General features: G+C 32.5%; 1 protein-coding gene across 6 annotated transcripts in view; it reads right to left on the reverse strand.

Moving 5' to 3' along the window:
- Nucleotides 1-12,742, reverse strand: part of LOC148626118 (lysosomal-trafficking regulator-like) — a 72,416-nt gene that overhangs the window by 25,420 nt on the left and 34,254 nt on the right. For 5 of the 6 annotated variants that reach the window (XM_088569774.1, XM_088569778.1, XM_088569776.1 and 2 more), the window contains 14 exons: nt 12,353-12,551; nt 11,863-11,976; nt 10,685-11,242; nt 10,097-10,236; nt 9,244-9,413; nt 8,756-8,885; nt 7,518-7,618; nt 6,913-7,002; nt 5,339-5,424; nt 4,746-4,895; nt 3,129-3,461; nt 1,683-1,822; nt 987-1,055; nt 175-309 (listed from right to left, as the gene is read on the reverse strand). In XM_088569774.1, coding sequence (XP_088425900.1) covers nt 175-309; nt 987-1,055; nt 1,683-1,822; nt 3,129-3,461; nt 4,746-4,895; nt 5,339-5,424; nt 6,913-7,002; nt 7,518-7,618; nt 8,756-8,885; nt 9,244-9,413; nt 10,097-10,236; nt 10,685-11,242; nt 11,863-11,976; nt 12,353-12,551 — 2,415 coding nt within the window. The remainder of the gene's footprint in view (nt 1-174; nt 310-986; nt 1,056-1,682; nt 1,823-3,128; nt 3,462-4,745; nt 4,896-5,338; nt 5,425-6,912; nt 7,003-7,517; nt 7,619-8,755; nt 8,886-9,243; nt 9,414-10,096; nt 10,237-10,684; nt 11,243-11,862; nt 11,977-12,352; nt 12,552-12,742) is intronic. The other variant, XM_088569775.1, reaches the window with a different exon arrangement.

Here is a 12,742-nt window from a genome sequence, read left to right on the forward strand (position 1 = left end):
GAAACTATTCTGAAATTGTAGGAGTAAACAGGTCTGGAATTGAGCTTCATGTGAAATTCACATGAACACCAACATAAAATTAATATAATTCTTTAAAGGAAATTCACTAATATGTACTTAATGTGATAAGTTCACACGGAATTTATGTGAGAAAGGAGAGATTTTATATCTTACCACTTCTGAGTTAGTTGATAGTACAATCCTCAGTACTTCTCTGCCTCTAGATTCTCCCTGAATGTATGACAACAGATATGATCTATCATCAAATAGACACAGGGGTGACAGCATATAAACTATTACTCTGCAAATCTGAAATAGAGTACAATATAGCACATTAATGGAATATTAAGTGATACTCCACCACACAAAAAAAGGAGGGTGGTAAAATGTTCCAAATGGTACAACTTCAAAACTACAATTTTGATTTTACTGAAAATTAAACCTTACATGTATTCTATGGTACTAAACAACTATGCAAAGTTTAAAAAAAATTCAATGATCCATTTTCAAATTATCATCAGGAAACTGACAGGGAACCGACAGACTGACGGACATGAATCTTTTTGGAGGTTATCACATAATACCTCACCACTTCATGTGGCTGGGTATAAAAATACATTAAGGAAACTACATTTCCAGCAGATATTTACTTTTAAACCATATAATTTTTTTTTGACATTCAAGAACTTTTTCTTTCATATTTTCATTTATACCTTAATCTAAATGTTTCAGTGGCTGATCCAGAGGGGGTGCAGGGGGTTGGCACCTCCCTTTTTATTTGAAAATTTGTCATTGTCATGTGTAAAATTGACAAAAACTGACAAATAATGTCCTGGCATCCCCCCTTTTTTGAGATTTTATGGCTGGCATCCTCCTTTTCAAAGAGTCTGGATCCAGCCCTGCATGCTGTATACAAAAATAATTTCATAGCGAATCATTTTCTAGAGCTTCAATGTTGCCTTTGATCAATTGAAATGGATACATACCTGAACTCTGATGACATCTTTAGCTCCCCAAAGAATTGTATTTTTTTCCCTCCTTGGTAAAATGCGATCCTGTAAACATTTATAACAAGATTTAAGAAGGTAGAATTAGGGTAAGGAATATAACTCTTACAAATCACGTTTGTATTCAGCATTTTATATCAATTTCATATAAGCATCAAAGTAACTGATTTCATTCTGTTTCAAATGAAAGCTTGATAGGCTTTGGTGAAATTGAATATGATACAAACATATCACTGATTAAAGAGTTATGTCCCTTACCCTAAGTCTACCTCCTTAATCAGAGAGAAATCATAGCTAAGATTTATCATCTATCACACTAAAACAAGTATAACACTTCTAAAACTAACTTTACTAGGAGACTCTTGAATTAAAATACAGACATCTTCCTAATTTAGAATGAGGAAATATGTCCTCAGCAAAAATTTGCTTTATCTACTAATCTATTCACAAATCTTCTTTTAAATACAGTAAAACCTGTCTTAACTGATTCCCCTCTAGATTTTAAATCTACTTTGGTTTAGACTAGTGTTTTCCTATATTCAAAACACATTTAAATTGAAACAAAGGGACTTTATAATGTGTCTGGTTTAGACAGGTTTTTGATTAATCAGGTTTGGTTTAGACAGATTTCATTGTATCAAATAAGTCTATACTGGAGTCTTTCCAAATTCTTACCTGTGCTAAAGTCTGCTCCAATGATCTATACAGGAACTCAAACAGTTTCCTAATATAAACAGTTTCTATGGTAACAGGCTCTGATTTTTCAAAAAGATTAAGTTTCTTTTTTCCTGCAGCCTTTTTAACTTCTTCATGCTCTGCAAATAATATTTCTATACCACATCAACATTTTATTCAGTTAATTATGAATTATCATTTTTCAATCAGTAATACCAAAAACTGAAAAGATTCTACTCTGAAAGAATTTTTATGTGTAGCCACCAAGAGATAAACCTGCTGATCCCCAGATAAGATGGCATCCTCTATAGGCTACCTGCAAACATTACAGATAGAAAGCTTTGCTGGACAATCCTAGTTTCGGGGACTTGATACATCGCATCTACCCAAAAGAACTTAAAATAAAGGATACTACAGACACTGTAAAGTCAGCCTCATATCTTGACCTACACTTAGAGATTGATGGCAAAGGAAAACTACTGACCAAACTTTACAACAAACATGATGACTTTTCATTCAGAATTGTCAACTTTCCTTCCATCTGTGGCAACATCCCTTCAGCACCTGCGTATGGAGTTTTCATATCACAACGCATAAGTTATGCCAGAGCTTTTTTTTGCAATAGACTTCTTACATTTAGGCTTCTGGAACAGGGTTATGTTGCTACAAGACTGACAACAGCACTACAGAAGTTTGATGGTCGCCATTATGAATTTGTGAATCACTACGATGTATCCATCTGCACCATGAAAACTGATTTGTTCATCGTGTCATAGTTTTCCTTTCCTCTTTTGTCTACCCCAGACTTGACTTTTTATGAGCAACTCGGCAGGTGTTTCTAGAAAGCAGAGTATGCTTACCCAACCGGTGCACCACAGTTTTTAGTGGAGTTGGAGTTGCTAATTTGCTTTTGTTACTTTGTATGTATGATTTTAGTTACTTAATGTTCTTTGTTGCGTGTGTCTGTTTTCCATGTCTGGATTGCTTTTCTTTGATTTCTGCTAGAACTTTGGTTCCCTAGATTATTCTTGTTACGACCAAAGAGGTTGAACTCTGATCAGTTTGGGCAAGTATGGACACACAATTCAAACTTAATACAGCTCTGAATTTTTATTCCAATTAAATATTTCACACACAAATAAGAATTTGACCAGAATCAAAGTGGCCAATATCTGGCCTCTTTTTTAATAACCCCACCTTCCCTTTGCATTATGGCACCATGTGATACAATTTCAAAGAGATCCACTCACTCTCCTACATGGTTCAAGTGACAGCCAAAAAATCAATCTACAAAGCCTTCCTTTTGTGGTCTGGTAATTTGTGGTACCAAACATACTTATGTTACTGTCTGATAACCAAACTGTCTACAGATTCGAAAACCTGACTCAGACAATGACAACAGTGAGAAAATTAAATAATTGAATATTCAGTTTAATAAATACTTACTGGCATTGATGATAGTATCAACAGCAGTTACAATCCATTTCTTTAATCTATCAATAAACTCTGATTGACTAAATGCCACCATTTCAAATCTCTTCTTCTTTCCAAATCCAAGAATATTACTAAGAAATCCTGGAGTTTTACTATCCATGGAGAAAGCTCTAGTTATCAAGCCAAGTTTAGGCCGAGTGGAATCACCATCAGTGTGAGTGAAGAATTCCTCAATAGGTTCATCTGTAATAGGATCAGCCAGTGAGGATCCTGAGGCAATGCCTGCTGGAGGTGCTGGGAGTGATTGGGAAAAGGAGGAGAGAAAACTCATAGTGACCTGATTGGCTGGAAATGGAAAGACATCATGTGAAATATACATATCTAAAAGCTTGAAAACTATTTTTACCAGAAAAGAAATACAATTTTAAACAGTGTGTTACTGCAACCAAATAACTTCTAAAAATATGCCCCAAATTCTCAACACAAGGCTATTTTACTAGTGATTTAAATCAACATTTTCCACTATACAATTGTTAACTACACATGAAACTTTTAGGATTGCGAGTTAACATATGCAGAATGGATGACGATGATATAGTCTTCTAAGTAAAGATAAGGTATAATTCATGGTAGGGATTGAGGAATTTTTTTTTTTATCTTTATGGGATTGAGGAATAAAATTGAAGCCTATGGAAAAGTGAGCTGAAAGTTCTGTAAGCATTGAACATAGGTTTGTTCCACAAATTGCTGTGAATTCATAAACTATTGCATGCTTTTATTATCATCATTCTGCCATTTTTGACAAGAACAGAACTAAATCATGATATTTTTTTTTCTTAATGTGAATTTTAATAATTGTGATTACAGCCTCTTGCATTTTTTGCAAAAATAAAAACATACGACATGTAATAATATCTAAATTTACAGTATAGCACATGTAACTTATGTCAAAAAGATAAAATTTGTTGAATATAAGGGATGCAAGCACACAACAGCTGATAAATAATAACAAATATACTGTAAACCATGAAATTATCTTGGCAGTTTTATTTCAGCGATAAGACCTGTTTCATGAAAATTAAACAGATGTGAATATTTTCTCTGAAGAACCTATAAATACAATATAGGGAATGTTTGCAAATTTAAAACTGTGCAAATTTAAATTGATAGCAGAAACAGTAAAAAAATATGACAAAATTTTCTGGTTTACAGTAATTGGGTTTGACAGGACTGATAAGCAATGGACAGAATTAACCAACATGTATAGAGTAAAATCTTCAATCAGACAATATTTCCTCAACAAAGCTTTATTATATTAGGTTCAATTACAAAAAAAAAACAATTTGCATAACCTAGACAATAAGTGTTCTGCTTAATTCGTCAAGTCAAATATGCAGTATCATAAAATTCAAAAGCACTAAAACACTTAGGCTTCATTCCCTGTATTTCAATAAGTAGAACTGGATTTGGCTTCCCACTTCTATATTTATGGTTTTGAGTTCTTCTTGCATATAATATCTTTTTGCAGTTAGAGCTTTTCTAATGCAGTGTATGAATAGTTACTCAATGAAACACATGTACAGCATATCAGAATTAGCAATATAATTTGAATGGTATTTTTGTATTTACCATATGACATTGAGGAACTGGTTCTTTTGAGTCCTCTGGCCTTAAGTTGGCTTGGTTTCTCCTGACTCTCAACCTCAACAAAGCTGAAGACACACATTATTAATCTATACCGTAATGTTTTTACAGTCACTGCTTGCCTGGAATCTTTACCTTTTAAAAAAAAAAGATCGGATAAGTTGTATTAAAATTATTGTAAATAAACAAGAGTTAATGGGCATCAATTACCGACAACCATTATGACAACCATGTGATACTATTATATGACCGAAAAATGTTTTGCACTTGTTTGAAAATGGACAGCAAGATGCAATAAAACAAAACTTGACTCTTATAGAAAGTTCACAACACACAAAATCAACTGTCGCATACCAAATGATGAATAATTAAAATATGGACTGATAAAATAAAAACTGATATAAAACATTCTACTTTTGAAAATCCGAAAGCATGGGTGATATTAGGATACCAGAAAAATGTACAACTTACTAAAATACTTAAGAAACGTTACGACATAAACATTTATAACAGAATATTATTTTCTAAAAAATAAATATAATGCAATTAGAAATCTAAGTCTAAGACATGATCAATACCGTAAACAATTTCCTCCACTTTTTCTAACATGGTCAGAATGTCTAGTATCTCCTCACACTGTTGAAAGTGTACTAATCCAGAGGTTCTATAATAATAATAATAATAAAAAAATAACACACATGCGATGGTCATTAGCCTTAGAGTTCAAGCATTTACAATTCCTATATCCTCATAGATCTAGTTTTGAGCATACACCATTGATATATGAAAAGGAACATGTCAGAAAAGTAAAGAATTTTAAAAAGGAGTACAATATTATTAGATGGCTTATTTAGTTACAACTAAACAGTAAAAATAGACAGGAAACACAGTGAGCATAGCTCACATAAGGATATCCTCCGCTCCCTACCCAAGTAACCATATTGTCAACAAAAAACTGTGAGCAAAGCTTACTTAAGGATATCCTCCGTTCCCTACCAAAAAACAAAGTTGCCAAACAAAAAGCGGATGTCATTTCAGTCTGAAATGGAATCAAACAATATGGCATACCGATAGGGTTTGTAAGTTTTTTTTTCTAGTTTCATTTTCCTTTTCAGAATTACTGATGTGGAACATATTGAAATCTGAAGACAAATACGCACCTTATTTTTCAGTTCTGGGATCTCAAAACACTGAATTACAATGCAAAATCATGTTTATTTTAATATTTTAATATTGTAAAACTAGATATTCTTGATTTTTTGGCGGTATTTTTCACAGAAGATGTTTTGTTTTTAATACAGAATTCAACGTTCTATAAAGGAAAAATTGTTCATGCATTTGAATGGTAAACTAGGACCCATTCTTGTAAAACGACTAAGTCTAGTCATGTGAACCTGTTGTAATACCCTATATAAAGCTGTCAAAATATCATGTGACTGCAGTGTTCTCAGATTTTTCAGAAATTGAGGTTTCCTCGGGAAAAATCCATATAAAATCAACTTTCCCACAGTCAATGTCTGCTTTCCTAACAAAACAAATCCTTACTGCGTATGAAGTTTTCAACTTGCCACGGGAAAGTGTAACTAAGTTCCTAACTTTCCCTGACCCAAATTTCACTTGTCCCAGGTAGGAAATAGGAATTCTAGAACACTGGACTGTGATAAGTAGTTACTGTCACAAAAAAAGTGGATAGACAGACAAACAGTCAAACTCCATGATCACTATATATTCTCCTATTTGAGCTACAAACATATTTTTTTAGTAAGATTTACAAAAAGATACAACAAAATTGAAGTTAGGATTGCTTATAATAAAAAAAATAGAAAAAGGAATACTGGTCAAGGAGTAGATCTTGCCAGCAAGTAGTTCTCGCCCTCCGATTTTTGGACATTCTTTGTGAAAAATCATGATTAAAAATATTCAAAACAAAACTTGTTATGAAAAGTAGATTAGACAATCTTTCAAAGTGCTATTCATGGACAATCTCAAAAAAATTAACATTTGCTCAGCAAATTGGCAAAAACTGCTTCAGTGTAAAAAGTGGCGAGATCTACTCTCTGACCAATTGATATGATTAAACGCAACAAATGTACCATCATATAACCTTTATATAAATAGTTAATACTTACAAAATATTTCAAAGATTACTGACCTGAATTCTCTTGTTATAACATTACATAGCAATTTCCTAATATCCTCAAATATCAGCTGGTACTCATCAATTCCATCTATGTCTGTACATCTGCAATCATTATAAAGAGACTTCTTTCTAATCAACTGATACAGTGAAACATGTCTAAAATGAACCCAAAATAATCTAAAAATCTGTCTAAACCAGACAACATTTCAAAGTTCCATTACATCAACGTTACCGGTAATGTTTTTTGTACATTGGTCAATTCATTGTTTAACTGAGCAGTCTGTACTAGAAATTATACCGTATTCACACAGTAAAATCTGCTGTCAATATTTTTTTGCCAATAAGAAACAATTTTAAATTCAAACAAATTTACAGTATAAATATTTCAAATTTTATTGGATTTGAATATTGTCTCCAGTAAAGCAATATGAGAGAAACATGAAAATTCATTTAAATAAAGAGTGTTTTCCTGTATTTTAATTTTTTTTAACCACATCAGTAAAAATATTAATGTAATAACTTTCACAAACTACAAAGGTAATTGTTTTTAAACATTCTTGACAAGACCTAAGCCTGACTAGCTTTGACCTTCCTTTGACCTTCACATGATACCTTACCTAGTAGTCACACTATTTATCCTGGCCACCAAGTTTGTTAGCATCTCAACAATTCTATGTTCTAACATCAGGGAACCCATTACATCACTCTCATCAATCAACTAAAAATCACAGAATCAATCTAAACAATATGTGACAATGACCAAGATATTTCTACTCAACTTTTTTGAACACTGCATTTACAATCATACTAAATTTAAGTTACAGAGGTAGATCATCCACATCCTAAACTATGTTAAATATATTACCAGTAGTTTTAGCCAAAAAAAAAGTATTATTTTTCATTTCCACCTCTAGCATATAATTAAACATATGATTTTAAAATTATTTCTTCATAGACATCAGCTAACAGATATTGATGCTTTCATTAAGTACAGCTCTACCTACAGAACAGGCAAAGGCTTATAATGGGTGATTTATGCACTTCTTAAGTCCAAATATTTTTTGCCAAATTCCTTCAATAAGCCCTGTAGAAACCGTATTAGGAAATATAAGATCAAATAAAAGTAATCCACTGGAAATATTAAAACTTGAATTTTGGTTATGTTCTACTACAGAAAAAAAAGGAAAATTTCAAGCCAGAATTTTTACACTATAACCAGTCAAAAAATATTTCAAGATAAGTAGCAGATCCATGAACATGAACATATGAACAATTCTTTATTAGAACTATCAAATTTATTTATGCAATTTCATGGATTATCTGAAGATATGATGAATAACCCCTGCCTGGTTTTTAGGCAGAACCATACTTAACTGCATAATGCCAACTGCCAGTGATAAAGTTTTGCAACAAACCCATACCTGTTAACCTTTGGAACAGTTCATGTGAGAGATTCTCTCCAGTCGACAGTCTCATGTGGGAGATTCTTTCCAGTTAACACTGTCTCATGTGGGAGATAATCTCCAGTTGACACTGTCTCATGTGGGAGATTTTCTCCAGTTGACACAGTCTCATGTGGGAGATTCTCTCCAGTTGACACTGTCTCATGTGGGAGATTTTTACAAATAAGCAATTTTTTTGTGTAAAAATTTGATTATTTAGTTTTTTTTTTCATAAAAAAAATAAAATAATTTTAACCAAAAAAAATCTTATATTTTTATGTGGGATATTCTAAATTTTTTCAATGATTTTGTGGGAGTCTCCCCCTAATGTGGGACGCTTAACAGGTATGACAAGCCCCCATTTACAATTGTTACAGAATTAATTTATCCATCTACTGGAATTCAATATTTACCTTAGTCACAAGGGTAAGAGTATTATGGCAAAGAGGAATATCCCTGTAAGTATTTTCTATCAGTGATAAAAATACCACCACAGAGGCCTGTTGTAACTCATGAGGCTCATTTATTTCTTCCATTGCAGAGCTGAAAACATAAAAGCTGGTCTAACACTTGGACCTGGTCCTTGGTCCCAGTTTTTAGAGGAGTCTGGGTTGCTCATTTAGCTTTGTTTCTTTGTAGTGTTAATTTGGTAGTTTCATGTTCTTTGTTGCATATCTCTATCCTTGGAATATATTCCTTTGATTTCTGCTCGAATCTTGGTTCCCTAGATTACTCTTTCTATAAATTAGATAAGTAAGTGTTTTCCAAATGACCAATAAATATCAGTTCTTGATAGTCAATCAAAAAGCACAAAGATAAATCTATGAAAAAAAGATATATCCTTTATATATTGGTAAGTAAAGTTAACTGTATATTTAAACGTAACCCAGATGAAACCTACTTATTATCAAAAGTGAAAGGTTTGCCTAGAATAAATGAGAGCACATCTTCAATCTGTTCTGTATGGGTTGGATAGCTATGTAACTGTACTGCTAACAGATGGAAACTCTGCTTCTGCATAAATTCTTCAACGAGCTCCTTACTAGCTCTCAACAGGTAGGCATTTATCACCTATGGAAGAAAATTTATGTTTATATCTCAACCACTGATTCTTATATATGTATGTATTTTTCCTGACATATTTATAAAGGAAAAAATTCAATGAAGACTTTTATTCTATATTCACTTTCAAATAAACCTTTGGATTGTTTTCACAACTCTAGCACATAAATAATGATAGAGAGAAAAAAGAATGGATATAGTGCACCATTGCATAACCTCAATTCATACACAAAATATCACCAAAAGGTCTTCAACAAGAGAAAACACACCTTTAAGCAAGCTCAGAAAGGCTTAATCACAGGAAAACCAGCTAGCCTCTTTATACACTTAATGACCGATTATTTTGTTCAAACTTAACAAGTGCTATAAAAAAATTTCATTTTAATGCATAAGAATTTTAGAATAATATAGATGGATCATCGGTGACATCCTATATGAAATGGTGGTCTAAAACATGTTTGGCTCAAAATCTTTTGTATGAAATGACATAATAAGGAAGTGATTGTTTGAACTTTCAATGCAGGTACTGAAGTTTTGCAAATTCCCAATTGTCAATACCACCACTAACAGCAAAAAAAAAGGGTGTTATTTGAGTACAAATAGCTCAGTATATCATAAGCAAATCATATTAGGTTTGGTGAGTTCCAGTTTTTTTAAGGTTCAGTAAATTACAAGCACCAGATATTATATACCTTGATGACAGTGGTTCTAATTTGAGGTGAGCTGTGATGTGATAATACTAGGGCTATGTCAGGTCTGATCACTTTCAGAAATACTCCTATCTTATTGTCCGGTAGAGTCAGCAAAACATTGGTTATCGTCTCCAGTAAACCTGTCATGAAAACAATCATGGTACATTTTTATCTTTTTTTCTCTCTTTTTCTTTTTGCAACTGCAAACTTATTATTTTTCATCATGAATGGATGAAACAAGATTAATAAATATATTCTCAAAACTCTTTAAGCACCATTACTGTTGAATACCAGTAACTGAATCTATTGTGTTAATCAATTTATCATTGAATCAAATGCTCAATGAAATGCCTATTTCAGATATATTCATAAATTGGGGAAAAAACTTTGACAGACAAGAATACTTGAGAATCAAACTTGTATACTTGTATCATATCTCATTCATCTGAACTGGTTTCAGTACATACCATAAGTACCAAATCAAAAATCTCTGTACCAATGATAAATAGTTGATTTCTACTTCGTAACAATACCAAGTGCTAAATGCATAATTATTTATATTATATTCATATCACAAGCAAAACTTACCAACACAGAGAGCCACCAATCCCTTTTCAGCATCCAAATCCCAATCCTCATCATCAAAACCAATTTCAGGACGTGGAGCATATAAACCTTCCTCATCATCTGTTGAAAATTCTCTGGATAGGGAACCAGATGAAGCAAAGGATCCGATTCTCCTCAACATTGAGAATTTTGTTAACTTTTCAGAATTAGGGGATTCCCCTCCTGATGAACCCGTTGAGATTTTATGTTCTCTCGCCAGTTCTAATGAAAGTCCCCTGTGAGGTTGGTGAATGTCAGTTGAAGCATGACTATCAGAATTTTCAAGATCAGAAACAGTTTCTACAAATTCACCAAGTTGATGTTTGGGTGACAATGATCTGCTGTAAGACCCAAAGCTGTCAGCAGGACTACTTCCTAGGTAATTCCCTTCTATTGTACTTGATTCCACCAAACTTCTAGATCTGTTTCTGGATGTGAGAGTGGTATTTTCAAAATCTGAGATGGATTTAGGACTTCCATAATCCATCTGGTTTCCAGAAGTGCTTATACTCCAATCTAATTCTTTTTTTGATTTTTTATCTATTAAAAATAGTGGTAGAATCAGTTAAATATGAGTACAACAAAAATAGGTGGATTCTTTTGGTACACTAATAGTTTGTATAAAAATAATAGAGGACAAAGTCATAATGATGGTAATCAATACAAATTTAACCTTTAACCTTAAAAGCACCTAATTTCGGTCTGACAGGAAGTTAACCTGTAATACTGAGTAATGATTTTTTAGTTTTGCATTTAACTAAAACAAATGTTTATCTATTTATATCTCACATCTTAAATTTTTTGTTCATTATGCAAGAAAAATAAATCCAAATTGAGATAAACCTGTAAAAGGCATGATCATTTAAAAAATATCAGTAACTCTTAGAGGTTACACCTGCCTTGAATTACCATTTTGTACAGGGTAACTCGAAACACGCAGATCAAATTCACAAAGGAATTATCCTTATTTTGCTTGGACTTTAATTACCTTTGACCTTCAAGTTAAAATACGTCCCCTTACAAAACAAAAAACTGTTGTCTGAAAATATGACTTTGCCAAGTACATAAAACTTCAACAATTACATTTGCTAATATAATACATATATCCAAATTGCTTAATAAAAATTTACTTTGATGGCTACAGATGCTTAGAATCATACCTGTACTTTCAACAGATGGAGATGTACTTGTTTTTGGCCCATGGGGAGTACTAGTTTTATGCAGATTGGACTTAACGTAAGTACTATCTTTCCTAGTTCTTGGTGATTTGTCATCTACAGAAAGAATAAAAGAATAAATTTACTTCAAACTTCATTCGCTACCTATTGGTTAAATAAAACTTGCAGTTAGAATAAAGATGTAAGTTAATTCTGTAACAGGAAAGCATGATTTATCTTGCAAAATTATACCTTTGCCGAAGAGGAACAAACCCTAGACTGCCCTGTGACAGGTCAACAACAAACCGATTGGCTAAAAAAAAATAATCCTTTACACGAGTCATTTTACTTTCTATTTTAATTCAATACCTTTTACTACACTTCCATTATTTTTCCTCACAAAAAAATTTGGGAATCATGTAAAGTAGTTGAAGAAGCATTCAACTGAAATTATCAAGTAAAGAAAATAGATAGCTTCCAAAGAAATACTCACTCCACCATGTTGTGAAGTAAAAGCTGCTTTTAGAATGCTGGACATAAGAGTTAGTGGCAGGATGTACAAGAATCAGAAAATCAACAACAGCCATCACAAGAAGAAGGTCAGGTGGACTTCCCAGCATGCTTTGTAAAATACTGATGACAGATTGGGCAATCTCTGTTGAGTAGGATTTCTTACTATCCTGAATACGCTCCTACAAAAAAAAAAGGTTTTTTTTTAATTTTTCTGTCATAATTATGCATCTAATTCAATCATCCCAAATATGACTGATGAGAAAGTGTCAACTTAAATGCTATCAAGTTTCAAATATCTGATAACACATACTAGCATTTAACAACACTTAAGAGAGAAAAGATACACATATGGGTATATAAAATTCATATG

Source organism: Perna viridis, chromosome 2 (assembly GCF_037379345.1).
Source record: "Perna viridis isolate PV_CMFRI_1.1 ecotype Kerala chromosome 2, ASM3737934v1, whole genome shotgun sequence".
Taxonomy (NCBI): domain Eukaryota; kingdom Metazoa; phylum Mollusca; class Bivalvia; order Mytilida; family Mytilidae; genus Perna; species Perna viridis.